The 16,265-nt window shown below is 37.9% G+C and overlaps 1 protein-coding gene across 1 annotated transcript; it reads right to left on the reverse strand.

Annotated features, from left to right (window-relative positions):
* Positions 1 to 397: 397 nt before the first annotated feature.
* On the reverse strand, positions 398 to 13,978 carry ENAM (enamelin). The gene is made up of 8 exons (XM_014847270.3): positions 13,925 to 13,978; positions 12,046 to 12,114; positions 11,883 to 11,927; positions 11,124 to 11,165; positions 9,308 to 9,565; positions 8,232 to 8,294; positions 6,628 to 6,678; positions 398 to 3,250 (listed from the first exon to the last, which is right to left on the reverse strand). The coding sequence occupies exons 1-8, from the start codon at positions 13,976 to 13,978 to the stop codon at positions 398 to 400; spliced, it is 3,435 nt and encodes a 1,144-aa protein (XP_014702756.3).
* Between the last annotated feature and the right edge of the window lie 2,287 nt (positions 13,979 to 16,265).

The raw sequence follows: 16,265 nt of genomic DNA on the forward strand, positions 1-16,265 counted from the left end.
ATGGGAAGTTCATCTGCCTTTCCCTCTTGCAAAACCAGACAACTTTGCAAATATGGAACTTTGAGAGAAAATGGAAGAATCAATAAGCAATGGGAAGCTACCTCAGACAAGTGGCTTCCATGTTTCAAGGCAGCAGTGGTTCTGGCCTTCCTGCTTGGTTTTTAGGTCTGTGCTAATTAGTGACAGTACTGGATCTAGCGGCTCGCAGAGGCCTAACCACATCAGCATCACCTGAGCCACTACTCCTGTTGCTGGAATGGGGAAAAACTTAAGGATCACCAAGGGGGTCGGACACTTAATCAAGTCTTGGGGGGAAAAGTTTGGGAACCACTGTAGAATATCAGATGTAGAATATCAGGTATTTCCTTCCCCAAAGAATCCATGGTTGAAATAATCCCTAGGCCTGAAGTAGTAGGCAGTCTTGCACCTGGTCTTCTGGATCGGTCCCTATTTGAAGGTAATCAAATGAAGTGTGCTCATCTGCATTAAGTGGGTCTACACTTATACTCTGAAACTCTGCCCCAGTAGCTAACCCAGCCAATGAATTAGGAATTTCAGTAGGCATAATTGGATCCCCATCAAATAGGCCTGGCCTTCCGATGCTAGACGGAGTTCCAGCGCCGGAGGAGTGATACTTTGCTAAATTGGAGCCAAAGCATGGTAACTGTAGGATGCTAGGTGGCCTTTGTTGCTGCCTTTCACCTTCGTTTCCTTGTACTTCACTTTGGATTCCTTCTGGCTTGGGGCCTTCATCAGGTATATTGATAACAAGCTGCTCAGGAGTAAGGTCAACAGTTCTTTCATTGAGCTGGTTGCCTTCAAATATTCGTTCCAAAACATTGTTCCCATCTCCTCCAAGATCACTTTTGAGACAAGGTGTATTCTTTGGTTGAAGGGAACTGGCTTCAGGAACGGGCATAATTCCTCTTTGACCTAGTTGATTCTTTATAGAACATGGTATGTTCCTCCTCAGAGGGGACACATCATCTCCAAAAGGACTTGGGTTTTGACTTTCTCCAGGCAGTCTTTTCTCTGAGCTGTTTCCTTCGACAGGTGGGATGATTGTTGGGGAGATGGTATCTCTTGCATGGTTAGTGTGACTATCTTCCATATACAGAAGGCTGGTGTCTTGGTTCTCCCCTGGTAAGAGACCAAAGGATGGAGTGTAGTCTTGTAGAGCAAGTGGATTGTCCTCGGGCCCTATGGAGCCACCGACACAGCAAGGGCTTCTCTGGCTTAGGTGAAATAAATGTGCTTCTTTTTGACCTGCTGGGTAACTCAGAGGAATTGAGTCTGGGAAAGCCACATGTTCTCCCTCTGGTGAATTTAACCTAGTAATTTGCATGCCATAATTCAAATTCTCACCTTCAGGCCATGTTGGATTTTTCTGAAGCCCAGCCGGGGAGTTACTGGAATAGGGCTGGTTCTCTTTCTGGTGTGGTGGATTAGCAGGGGCTTTGTGTAAATTTGTTGGCTGATCCCAGAAATTTATGTTAAAGTATGGCCTTATTTCTTTCTGCCCTTGGGCTTGAATCCTGTGGTCCCAGGAGTTCCAAGAAGGAAATGGAGTGTTTTCTTCTTGTCCAATAACATCACTAGTATAATAGCCCTTGTTCTCCACAGGTGGTAATACAGTGGGAGCTGTATCATATGATAGAAAATTCTCATCTGGGTTCCAGGGGTAAAATTCACCATAAGGAAAATCCTCCCTGGGTTTCGATGGGTTATCTAAGGAATAGGGAAGATATTCTTTTTGTTGATTTGAGGTATATTGCTCGCCCTCATAGTGCCTAACTGTTGGGCCTTGTTTAAGGCTTGACTCCTCCACACCCCATCTACTTTGTCCTGGGAAAGCTTCACCTCCAGTTGGATCAGTTGGGTCCTCTTCATTATAAAGGACTGTCTCTTTCACATCTGGAGTATTCACGGGGTACAGTGGATTTTTGAGTCGCCCCATAGTATTGGGAGAATAATTTCTCTCATCCCATGCATTGCCTCTAAAGTATGGTGAGTTTTCCCTGGGATCATAAGGGTAATAGTCAGGGTAGTAGACACCTCCTCTAGAGCCAAGGGAAGGGTGAGGTAAGTGTTCTTCCTGCCTCCCAGGATCTTCCTTAAAATGTGGAGAGATTTCTTGCTGGTTCCAAGTATTTCTTTCAGTGGGAAAATGTTCTCTTGCAGGGGAAGGGGTTTCCTCGGGATATACAGGCTGATATGTACTGTGCTGTAATTCTGGCTGGTTAGTTTCTGATTCATATGGGATTCTTCTTGGCTCTAAAATAATCCCTTTGGGCAAATTCTGGCTTTGAGTTTGTCCATCATAATTTGGGGCTCTTATGATATCTCCTCTTGGGTAGTAAGAGTTTTCACGTTGATCAACAGAATTAAAATTTGGGACTAGTATGTTACCTTCAGAGTGAGGCAGTTTATAATTTGGTTTGTTAATTCCATAGTCTTCAGAGTTTCTCCAGGGGCCAGGTGGATCCCTTGTAGGAATGACTATTTCTTTTTGATCAGGTGGCTTCTCTCTAGGGTTTTGGACTTTTTCGTTGAGGTCAACAGTATCATGTTTGGGACCCAGAGGAACATTGGTTACCACAGGAGGTTTATTCGGCCCCTGAGGCTTTCTTCTGATATTTGCTGGATTTCCTGCATTATTGGGAGAATTGCCTCTTGTAGTGGGAGTATAAGATTTGCGATAAATTGGATTTCCTGGATGAACTGTTCGTTTGCCCTCCCAAGCAAAGGAGTTCCACTGAGGATCCCTTTGAACTTGATTTCGGTAGAAAGGCCCATTCTGTCTATTCCCTGTGGCAGTCCCAGTGGGACGCCATTGTCTTCTTGCAGGAAAATTTCGGATGTTAGGATTTGGGTAATTTTCATGAATCTTTGGCTGACTTGGTCTCCATGGGATTTGACGTCTTGGTATTCCCTGGCCTGAAATATTAACTGTAGGGGGTAGGATGACCCCATTTTGAACTGTACGGTTGCTCACAGTGTTTGGCCCATAGCCACTGTTTCCTGTTGGGCTGGTGTCATTTCCACCCTGACTGCCTCTGGGGTTGGCTGCATTTGGTTGGGTGGAATTATTTTCAGGAACTGTTGAATTAGACGAGGGTTCAGTGGCTGGACTCTCTGCTTTAGGAGGATCTTCTTCTTTGGGTTTTTCAAAATCTTCAAACATCTCTTCTGAATAGTAAGGAGGACGACCCCCAAATCCATGATATCCGAAATATCCAAAGTAAGGATTCTGTAGGAAAGAAGACAGAAATCAATAATTACTCATTTCCCACCATAGTGCTGCTTGGAATTTTTTAAAGTGATAGGGAAATCTTATTAACCACGTGCTTCTTTTAACACCATTGTCTATGCTTTCTTTCTTGAAATTTAATTCCTCCGTGGTTTCCATGACCCTACGCCCTTCTGGTTCTCTCTTCTGGTACTCTAACTTTCCGACCGTTACTTCTCAGCTTTCTCTTCCTAGGCCTGGATTCTAAATGAGTTTTTGTTGTTGTTGTTGTTTGTTTTTTTTTGTGAGGATGATTGTCCCTGAGCTAACATCTGTGCCAATCTTCCTGTATTTTGTATGTGAGACGCTGCCACAACATGGCTTATTGATCTGTGCATAGGTTTGTGCTGGGGATCCAAACCTGTGAACCCTGGGCTACAGAAGTGGAGCTGGTGAACTTATCCACTATGCCACCAGGCCTACCCTGAGTTGTTCTTTTTTTTTTTTTTTTTAAGGATTCCATCTTCCATCTTCCTCATGCTTTTGTTCTTGTTTTACACAGCTGCCTTGAGCAATCTATTGCAGGCCAATTCTTTCAGTATGAATACATGCCAATGACTCCCAAAGCCATAACTCTGCCCCATTATACTGTCTCCTGAATTTGAGATAGCAAGACTGCTTCACTAAAGATCTCATGAGTATCTCCAACTGAATGTACCCAGACTGGACTCATTTACCCCAAAACCTCTTTCTCCAATATTCACCACTATTTACCCAATTTTCCAAGTTTCTGCTCTCTCCTTTGTTTTCCCCAGACAATTAATGACCAAATCCTATAAAATCTAAACTTTCGTCCTGGTCCCCTCCCTCTTTATCTCCAATACCTCTGAACTATTGCAATAGCTTTCTTACTGGTTACTCTGGATGTAATTTTTATTTCCTCTAATCTTGCCTCTCTGTGGCCATCAGAATAGTGGAGGTTGGAGGGTGGGTGTGTGGGAAAATTCTGTCACTTTCCTTTTTAAAAATTATTTCAAGTTGCCCTTACCTTACAGTGTAAGCTAAATCCAATAGCATAACATATAAAGCAGTACAGCATGGTGCTAAAGAGTGGGGCTCTAGACAAATATGGGTTCAAATCCCTGTTCCACCAGTATTAGTACTAAAACTCTGGGATAACCTCAGTTTATTCATTTGTACAATGAAGATAATAAAATAATATCTACCTCATAGGTTTTCATGAGGGTCAAATGAGATAACATATGTAAGGTTCAGTTCCTGGTACTTAGTAAGTACTTAATAAGTGTTATACATTATATAATAGTAATAATAATAATTTTTAATAATCATCTGGTCCATAACTGTTACATCCAGTCTCATTTCCTCCCCCTCGTACTTGATGCAGTTGTATATCACAACTACTACTTGCAGCACAATTCGTAGTAGCCAAGACATGGAAACAACCTAATGTCCATCAGTAAATGAATGCGTAAGGAAAATGTGGTATAGATATACAATGAAATATTATGCAACCTTAAAAAGAAGGAAACTGCAATATCCACCAACATGGATGAACCTTGAGGACATTAGGCTAAGTGAAATAAGCCAGTCATGGAAAAACAAATACTGCATCATTGCACCTATACGAGCTATCTAAAATAGTCAAACACATAGGATCAAAGAGTGGAGTGGTGATTGCCAGGGGCTGGACGGAGGGGCAATGAGGAGTTACTAATCGATGGGCATAAAGTTTGAGTTAAGCAAGACGAATAAGCCCTAGAGATCTGCTGTACAACCTTACACCTATAGTCCACAATGTTATATTGTACACTTCAAAATTTAAGAGGGTAGATCTCATGTTAAGTGTTCTTACCATAACAAAACAAAAATTAAAAAAAAAATCACAACTCCTACTCGTTCTCTGAGTACAGTATTTTATCACTGTTTCAATGCCTTTGCTCATCACTTCTTCATATTGAACTTTCTCCTCACCTACACGTTTATCCCTCCTGGCAAAGTTGACTCATGTTTCAGGATTCGGCTTCAATGTTCCCTTCTCTGCCCTGACTTCCATGGGCAGCATCAGACTCTACTTACAGCTGTCCACAGCAGGACAGACTTCTGCTATAACAGAATCCCACTGAATTTCCATTGTGTATTTTCCTGGGATTCTCCCCCGTGAAGTTTTTGAGCAAAAACATTCTTTTCATCTTTGTTTTCTCAGTACCTAGCACAGTGGGAAGTGCCTAAAGAATTTTTGGTTAATGAATGATTTAATCATCATGACCTCTCTCTCAGTCAGTATGTTTGTTAGGCATTTGTGTGGCATTTAGGTCATTTAGTTTTTCTTTGAAAGCAAGTACACCCTAGATAAAAAGTATTTTTATCCCCGTTTGTAGATGGAGATGATAAGACAGATGGACGAGGAGGTGTTTCCGACATCATGCAGGAAATTGGGCAGTGTCCCCAGGAGATGGAAAACAGACTTCTCAATGCCTGTGCTAACTGCCTAGGTCATTCTGCTTCCCTTTCTCATATTATGTTTGTGAAAATTTGAAGTACCAGTTTCTAAATTGCATATAATTATCGGAATCATTTTTATTTGGTATGATTTCACAGTGATATTTTTGAAAACAGTTTATACCGTTACTGACACAGTGGTTTTCAATGTTACTTAATTTTCACAGTTATTTTAACTCCCTCCCTATCCCCTTCCCCCTCCTCGCCCCCTAGAGCTATCAGGTTTCCAAATTTCCCTGAGGACCTATCACATATTTAAGGAAAAAAAAGAAGTTAAGCTCCAGAGGTGGGGTGCTGTGCCACAATCACTATAATGACTCTTTTGATGACACTTGCTGGAATATTTTAACAGTAAATCACTCTGTGACATGCATTTGGCTCTTCTCCCAGTGTGGTGTAATAAAAAAGCCATTGGACAGGGAATCAGAAGACTTGGTTTCTGAGTCCAGTTTATCCACTAACTCACTGGGTGAAATTGAACGGTAATTTATCTTCTCAGGGCTTCAATTTACGTGTGCAATGAGGAAATTTCCTTCTGGGGATAACATTCTAAGATACTTTTACTTCCTTCTCTGCTTACTAATTGCTCCATCACTGTCTAGAGCCCAGCACCAACCTGGAGCAAAGGTTATTAGATTAGTCTTCTTAAAGAAAGAGAGAGAGAGATTTCAATACCTGCAGAGGAGAAATGATGTATCACATTTATTTTATTTTAGGTTTCTGGCTTAATTTGTTTCATTTTTTTCCCCTTGTATCATGGGTGCTTGAGCTACAGGTTCAAGTGTTGGATTTTAACTTTCTTATTAGATAGGGATTAAAAAAGCAGAGACTAATGGACTGTAATTCCTAATTGGGAACATGACTTTACTTGTACTTACCCCGCCTTCTTCATTGCTGCCTAGTGGACGTCCATAACCTGGTGGTAGCCTCTGAAAGGTGAAAAACACAGTGAACACGAGAGAAAGCCACTTTCTATGCTGTGACTTGTTTGTAAGACTCAAGGTGGTCTTAAAGTAGTTCAAGTCAGTGACTGGGTGTTAGAACTGTTAGCTTTTAGCTTCTGAGTCTTTAATTCTCACAATCTATCTATTAATAACTATAATCCATCAGTGAATACTGGTAAATACAAAACCTTCAGCTGGATCCTGGATTATCCTACTCAAAATACCATGTATGGCTGCATCTCCTAGCAATCACCCTGCTCCAACACCTCTAACACACATAGAGAAAGAGAGAGAGAGATTTGAGAGCTGTTAGGATCCAAACATCCTGGATTATTACTATAATATTTTTATTTGACCAAGGTTTATTTTCCTAATCAAACTTGGAGGCTGAGTTTCTGCTCAGGGAGGGTTTGGAAAAGCACAGTGAGAAGGTATAGAAAAGCAGTTCCACTCCCACAGACCTTAAAGAAGTTCTATGTGGATGAGATAAATGGCTACTTCAGCATGAGAATCATGCTCCTCTGCTTTTTAAATCTTCACCTGGTACTGCCTTAGTTTCCTTAGTTCAGCGTGGCTAGTAAAAGGATGTCACTTTTCAGGGACAAAAAAGGTAAGGAACTCTTACTCTTGGAAATGAATTGTTCCTCATTGCTAAGAAGCCTTCTTGGTTATAGAGTTGTAGTCAAGAGAAACCAATGCCACAGCTGAATGCAGAGTCATCAGATATTTCTTCTTGCTGCTTTTAAGTTTAACAGCAACTGACCTTTAATATTTCTTTAGCTCAAAGAGTTTATTTTACAATTCATATTTTTAATGCCTGTGATACAATTTTTCAATACAGTCATGTGTTGCATAACGATGTTTCGATCACAAGGGACTTCAGATTCCTGGTGGTCCCATAAGATTCATACCATATAGCGTAGGTGTGTACTAGGCTATACCATCCAGGTTTGTGTAACTATATGATGTTCAACCAATGATGAAATAGCCTAGTAATGGATCTCAGAACGTGTCCATCATTAAGTGATGTATGACTGTATTATTTTGATTTTAATGATTTTAAACTTTAAAGGATTCTTATAAATATTGTTTTGTAAGATTCTTTACAATAAAATATTTGTGGTAGAAATAGTAAGATATGATAGAAAGATCTTAGTCTAATCATAATTTATCTTATGAGTTTCAAACTCTGCTTTGTTCCAATTTCCCATTACATTAAATGAACATAATGTGTGTTTTCTAATCTCTTAGGGAAGTGGGGAATAGTAACTAAGTAGCACAACCCTTTAACATCAATTCATTAACTAAGATATTAGTAGTTGTTTGGTGATTTAGACTGTGTTCATGCCACCAATTTGAATAAAAAATTCATTTAGAAAATTCTTTTTTTCTACGTGATTACTGATGTGATGATTTTGATTCGTACTTTCTACTGATTGGTATATGGTATTCCATTTAGAGCGTATGAACTTATATTAGTTTGAGATATAACATGCTAATATTATTTTTCATTTCTAGTATAAAGAAAAAAAACTCACGTGTGGAACTTGCCACGGTGGCTGATGATATGGAAATAGCCCATTGCCGAATGGTGGGAATGCCTAGAGAGGAAGAAAGAATCAGGATGATGTGGAAGTGAGAAGAATGAATGAAAAATGAAAACAACCTATTAAATACAATTATTTGAAACTTGGGAGTCTACATCTCCCTTTGAATTAAACTGGGATTTTTCTTTAGGGCAGAGATGATAATAATAACATCAACAAGTATTAGTATTATTGAACACGTACGTTCTAGGTACTGTGCTGAGGATTTTATATTGGTGAGCTCATTTAATCGTCACATACCATAGAAGTTATGTGCTACTATTATTCCATTTCACTTAATATTTTGAGGTTCAGAGAAATTAAGTCACTTGCCCCAATCTCATAGCTGGTAAGTGATACAAGCCAGGATTCAAGTCCAAGACTGTCTTTTCATCCAATTTTGTATTCTCTCCATCTGAAAATAAGTGTTAATTGACTAAAAAAATGTATCTCAGAAGCTCCACACTAGATGAGATCTTGGGAGACCATTTGCTCATCTTCTTGCTTTAAGTCAGGACTACACTTATGTCATCCTGAAATACTAGAAGCAGTGTTACTTTTCAGGGTAATATTTTCGACCACCAAGGCATAGATCTGGAGGGGACTTAGAGATCATTTTGTTTACTTGTGGGGAACCTGGAGTCTAGAAAGGTGAAGTGACTTGCTCAAGATCATACAACTAAGAAGAGTTGGGGCAGAACTCGAATCTCTGGTCCCTGACTCTTCTGTTAGTGCTCCTGTTACTATACCATGCTGCCTCTGTATTTTAAAAGGAGCTTCTTTAAGGCAACAGAATTTGGGTAATTTTTAATCAACCAAGGCTAGAACTGACTTGCCAGGCAGTTTTGGATAGGTGATAACAACATTACCTTGGAAGAAAGTGTTAAAACTAAAGATTTTATTTCAAACGTAGCAGTACCTGTACTGAGCAGCATTGGAGAAAATATGTGTGTGGGGTAGTACAGCCCTCCTAATCCCTGTGAGGCCGTTCATGACTCTGGTTTGGAATTTCGCTGGGCAAGCCTCACCTGAGGTGGCTGGGCTTCCTCTTCGGCCTGAGTTTGGGCAGGCTGCTTTGGAGGTGACTTTTTTGGTTGAGTCTGGTTGGGCATTGGGGTCTCTGGGGCTTGATCAGTCTTGCTCTGAGGTTTTTGTGTTGAGGGAGATGATTTCTTTGGGCGCCCCATGATGGCTGGTGGCTGTGGCCACATGGGCATCTGGTACTGCGGGAAGAGCTGAGGGGGGAGTTGCATGCCATTTCCATACATAGGGCCCAGTTGTGCCATCTGCGAGAGTAGCAAATAGCAGTAAAATCACACAAGGGCTGAGATTCTAGCTCTCCCCACCCTCTAGTGTCAGTCTCTAAAACTCAACCAAGGATCTTAAAAATCCTATGGAACTTAACAAGGAAAGCTTCAAGATCTAGCATGTCTTTAAATGTTGTCTTACAGAAATGTATTTCAGTCTTCTAGAAAACTAACCTAACAAACGAAACAAAAGGCTCAATTAAGTGAGAAATTTCAGCTTCAGAATTTGGCTGATGATTTCCTAACTCTGAAGCCCTCACTTATGTAAGAAGTATACAAGTCAGGTTATAGAGAAGTTGATGTCAAATTCAAAACTGTGACGTGTTACAGGCTGGACAAGGAAGAAAAAGGCAAAAAAATAAAAAATAAAAAGACAAAGGAATTGGAAGTGTTAAAAAACAACAACAAAAAGGCGAGAGAGAGAACAAAATTCCCTGTGTGTAAACACCCTTAGTTGGTTCCTGTGCTTCTTGATTACAGGTGAGTCATTACTTCTATTTTCATTATCAGAATCTCCACAATTACAAGGTTGTCAGGGAAGCAAAAGTAGCTATAATCTGAAAATGCTAATTTATGAATTGACCTCTTACAACATCAGTTCCCATTCAAACCTCTCTGGTTTAACACCAGTCTCCATCTTCAGTCTTTGTTAACGTCTCTCACTATCTATCGGATGACGTACACATAATACAGAGCAAATGCCGTGTGGATCGATGGAAGGTGAAATTGCAAATCTTGCATTAAAATTCAGGATTTCATGATAATTAAGTTGGTGAAAATTTCAAATCTCGGGCAAAGTCACTAAAACTGGGAATGAGAGTTTGAAAGAGTTGGGCCAATAAATAGTTGAAAAGAAAATTGACAATAATGATGATTTTAGGTGACTGGCTTTAAAAGAGAGTGACTTGAATGAAAAGGATTAAGAGAAAATTGATGAAGTCCTTGATTTTTCCCCCAGAATGTTTCCATGATTATGTCACAAAAGCCAAAAGTGATTCTTCTTCTTCTTACTGTGCTTTCGTACAGTCTTGTCAGAAAAATTATGCCAAAAGATCCTACTGATACTTGATTCATTATTAATTAGTTCTAAGGATTAGCACATAGTGGTAAGTAAAATCTAAATTTATTTAAATAGGAGGAATATTTATTTCATAATGTTTGGATTGTTTTTCAAAACAATCAAAATAAAATTTACCCCCTCCGCCGAGTATTTACTATGCTGTTTTTTTGTTCTCATTGTTTGTCATATATCTTGTGTGATCTTTGCCCAGAACTAATGTATCTTGGCTATAAGGAACACTTGTAATTAATAAATAATTTTTATTTACATGAAAGAGCGATAGTAATGGATAAGAAGAAAATTCGGTGTAAGGGGACAGGTGAAATGATTTTCCCCCTCGAAACTCTTATAATGATTATATTGTAATTAAAACATGTGGATAGCTATTGGTGTCTTTGTTTGCTAAGACAAATCTTATAATGTGATTTTCTCTATATAAACAAGAAATCATCAGAAATAATAAAAAGTGGAACTTACATGTGGTGAGTTCATAAAGTTGAATTGACCATACCGCATCATCTGTGACAAAAGAAATCCATTAATGTGGCACAAAGTAAAACTTTATTCAATTAATCCACAGATCATAAAAATTAAGTTGGATTTCTTATTTTAAGGTAGAACAGTCATTATGTCTTTTAGTAGTTATGCATGAATTTAAAATAAGTATGCAATTAAAAAAATTTCTACGGCACTTTAATTGTTAAGTCAGAATTTTATTTTGAGAAGAATCAATATAAAAGAATAAAGAATAAAGATCTTGTCCACTTGGAAATTTTTCAACGTTCCATCCTACTCTTTTGTAGTTCAGGATATGAGAATGTGATAATTCTATGAAAAGATGATTCTTCTTTCTGATGTGTGTTGAATTTGGCTAACATTCCTGGGTATGAGTCATGTAAAAGATATTTATACGCTTAAGTGTCTACCTTCTGACAACGCTGGGTATAAATGGCTTCCTTTGCCAGCTTGGAAACTTAGCAAAGAAGCCAATGTTAACTATACTTTAACACAAATTCGCATTCATCTTGAAAAGGAAGATTGCAATACATAGGTAGGATGATGCTAGGGAAATTACTACTTTGCCTTGATTTGAGTTTAAGTCTTTCAAATCTTCCTCCCTCTGCCTCTTTCATAAGAAATTTTATATATCAGAAAGTTTTCCAAGCTTCTCCTTTTTTTATGAAATCTCAGGACAGGGCTCTGGGAAACTTCTCCCCAGAGACTGAACATACATACCTCCTCACTTTTACTGCTAAATCCAGGTATTCGGGGCATTTGCAGCTGGAAGGGAGAGAGTGTTGGTGACAAATTCAGAACATCAATTGAAATAAGCCCAATCACTGTTTCTAAGCTGTGCAGCGAAGAACACAAAAGTCCTAAAAAAATGTTTAATACTCACTGGCATAGCAACGGAATTACCAAGCAGACCTAGAAAGACCAGGAGAATCTTCATTTTTCCACTTGGTACCTGGAATACAAAACTGGATTTTATTTTTGGACTGTGAAGTAATTATGCTTGGGGCACTCTGCACTTATCTAGACACTGGCCCACCTGTTTGTCAAGGAAAGTACACAAATAGACAACGATAGGGGACTTTGCTGCCATTTTTATTTTACGTCAAGAAACTATTGGATAGTTATTATCTGGTACTGTTCTAAGCAGCCAAAAGGGTCAGATTAAAAAGGGAAGATAAAGTAAGACAGAGAGAGGGAGAAAGAGAAAACATTGATGCTTAAGAAGTTGGAAGATGGTTCATAGCCCTGGAATGTGGAAATTAGAAATTACGAGTTTACCTAAAAAATATGAATATTGATGGTTGCTAGGCTGGTTTAGAAAGGCATAGTAATGTCTGACTATATTCACCGTTCAGAATAATCTAAGTTTCAGTGAGAACACACTCCAAAATCAGTTCTTTGAGCTACTTTCTATGATACTGTAGACAACATTCCATTATATAGAAGCTAATTAAAGACACTGGAATATTCCAGAATCCTATCCTTTTCTTCTTTCATTTATTGGTGGTTATTATTATTGTTATTATCATTATTTTATCTTTTTAAAAATCACTTCTGCTCAAGTGTTGGTCAGAGAAATAGGAAAACATAGGCAAAACTATAAATTTATCTCTGTTAGATACTTTGATTAAACATATAGAAGAAAAGACTGAAACTAAAGACTTGTATATGAAGTTTGGAGATTGTTTTCATTTGTCCCAGTCTAGTTAATTATGCAAGTCTTCTATAATTAAGGCTTGTATTTACATCTTTGGACAAGGTTTATTCTGAAGCATTTCCTTGGGTACTTGCTTAAGAAAACTCTGTTCTATTTGCATATATAATAGAGGAAAATAAAGATTTTAAGCAGAATGATTTATTTTCATGGTATGTCAGATAGAACACAATTCCCAGCATAGTTACCAGCATATAGACACCAGTAGTTGCTCATTTCTTTTGTTCCTTCTTCCTTTTTTCTGGGCATGAAATGCATCTAGCAGTGATTTGAGCCAATGCTCACCCTTCTTCTTATTTCCCATAGGAGCAATATAACTAAAGGATACTTCAGTATTTTCCTAAATTGTGGGTGTAATCAATTACCTTTCATATATCAGAGAAATTGGGAGAGCATAACTAACCAAAGAAGGCGTAATATGTAAATACGTTTTCTGCTAAAGATTTTCAGAATCATAATATTGTAGGGAATTAAAAATAACAATTGAACTAGTGTGTTTAATATAGTCTACAACAACACAAGAAAGCTAATAAAGAGAATATTGGTGAAGGCTTTCCTTTCTGAATCTACTTTCTAAGATTATGGCCCAAGATTTTGGGGCACTTTTGGACTTTTAATTTCTCACTTGCTTAATTATCCATTTAATCTCAATAGTAGCTGTTACAGAAATTTTTGATAATGTTACACACTAATGTAGTAAGATGTGGTCTTTTATTTTGCAAACATAAAATGCCACTCATTTTATCTTTTATAAAATTAATATATTACGTTGGATGACTTTTAAGATTCTTTCCATCTCTAAAAGTTCATGATTGGATGAAAGCCTATGATTAGTTATATTTTAAACTGAAAATAACACTCCTAATGATTTCTCTGGAGTACAATGACTGTGTAAGTTCTTATTTCTTCCATCCCATTTGTGAACTCAGATCCTCTGTGCTTCTTCTGACATATTTAAATAGTGTTTTATCATCTCAAGTATATTTCTGATAATATTTATTTGATATGTGACCTGTATGTACCAGGAAAAATGAATGAAAATACTCACCAAGTCATCTAGCTTAGGAAAAGAGGTTCCATGTCTGCACGGAAGCAGCAACATTTTTTCACCAAAATTTTCATAAGCCTTTAAGAAAAATACAGATTTGGCATGAGAAAAAATTCAAATATAGAAATGAAACAAATAAATAAAATGAATAGCAAAACTTCAGCTCTAAGGCAGCAAATGTCATGTTAATTACTTTATCCATTCATACCCTTAATAGAGGGTCTTCCAAGTCAAGCCTTATGTCTTATTGCTTTAAGAGTGGTCTGAGCTAAATCAGAGAGGAAATGAACCAGGCACTGTATTTTGAGATACTTCTAGTGCGAGGTTGACAAAACTTGGCTGCTCTACAGGGAATATACAAAAGCACAGTATTAAATGAGATCTAAGCAACTTGGAAGAAAACTTATAAGGAAAACAAATACACCAAGTAAACCAAGGAATTTAAAGTTTGATCAGAAGATCAGTCTTCAAATAATGGTTATAAAACCAACATAAAAAATACAACAAGGAAGTCAGCCAACATCTGTGAATTAAGTTCACTATTTGGCACTATCTTATTTATGTTGATAACCCTAATACTCACCCAATGCCAGTTAGAAGCTCCAATACATAAAAAATAACTTTTACCTGAACTTTGTTAGCCTGTCTTTGAAATATATTCTTAATGGTCTACAGTGGAAATGACTACAAATTTCTGAAGCCAGGGAGATCTCAAGGAGCAAGACATTTATTTCTTAATAATAAAACAAAAATTCTTCATGTAGATGTCACGTTCAGTACCAAAAAGGCTTAAAATAAAGACTCCTTCTTGTCAGAAAGCTTGGAATAGCAAGGTTACATTTAAGCACTGGTGCAGACCTGCACAACCAATCAGCTTTGAGAAAAATGGTTTTGCCATCACAAGAGTTTGGGTAAAAAAACACATCCAATGTAAAATGTATAATGTGTTATTAGAGGAGCTGTCAAATCAAGGCTCTTATTATGTATAATAACAGTCCAGGAAAATGAGCTTACAGCAGTAAGATTTAGAAGATGCTTTCCTTGATGAATTTGGGCCTTTTCAAGTATAGAAACTTCGTTTATACAAAGATATTTAGGCAACAAAGGTGAAAATTAACTATATGCTGTTGTCATAAATCATTGAACATCATCAAAAGGCAGGCCACTATATGTAATTAATTTAATACATTTAATAATATATATTTAATATGTAATTAAAAATTAACTGAAATGTCATATTCATGGACAACTCAGTGACTTGATTTGATTAGAATTACATAAGGCAACCAGTATTCCTTTTGAAGTCGAATATAGTTTAGTCACTGTGGATTCAGAGTTTTCGAAGAGCTAGGCAAAATGACAAATGAACTCTCAGCTCTTCAGGACAATACGACCTCATGAAAGTAGAAGTCAAGAAATTCACTGAAAGGGTTATGTTATGGATGTTTATTGAAATCTGACTCTCCATAATAAAGATTTCACTTCTAAATAAATGCGATAATTCTACTTTTCATTGGAAAGAGCAAGTTTTGCTATCTTGCTGAACTTGGATTCTCCTGTTTGCTTATGGCTCCACGAGAGAAAACATCTGTAGTGGTGACATTTATTTACTTTAATATTGGCATTTAAAAATTACGAATGTTTGAATTTGATGCCAAAGGCTGGTTCCTACTGGATATGATTGTGCATATCAGTTCATACAGTGGTTCCATAAGGTGCTATTCTTCCAGAACAGACGAGGTGCCATGTCCTTCCTCTTGGGCCAAATAAAACTGAATTTCTTAGCCACCTCCCCTCCCTGAATTTCGTGCCACAAAGAATAAAATTGCACTGGGATATCTGACTTGAAGCTATAAATATCTTTTAAGTCTGTACGTATCCAAGATGTGCAGAGGCGTATCTGCTCTAAGCGCCTGTCTGTCTCTGTCTGATTTTGTAGAAACCGAGTAGTAATTATAACACTGTTTGTACTGGGTGTAAATCGAGATGAATTTGCAAGTGGTAGGATACCTAGGGGACGTGTATTCATAGAGGTGAAATGGGAATGGTGATGCTGGACGACCCTGGCCTCTGCCTGTGCCCTTCATGTAAAGACTGGAATTTTGATTTCGCCCTTAGCCATGTAGATTATTGGGAGTTGCCACTAAACCTCACTTTTGATTGCTTTCTCTATTTACCCTTATTCTCTCTGCTTCAAGGCTGCTTAATGGTCATGAAATAATCTATATTTTATAAATCCGGCCAAGCTGTTGAGTGGGTGAATTCTTAGTAGTGGTGGATCAGATTGAAGAAAAAATTGTCTCTTTTTTATTTCAAAACACTAAAGAAGTGCTTAGCTTGA

This window comes from Equus asinus, chromosome 3, assembly GCF_041296235.1.
Source record: "Equus asinus isolate D_3611 breed Donkey chromosome 3, EquAss-T2T_v2, whole genome shotgun sequence".
NCBI lineage: Eukaryota > Metazoa > Chordata > Mammalia > Perissodactyla > Equidae > Equus > Equus asinus.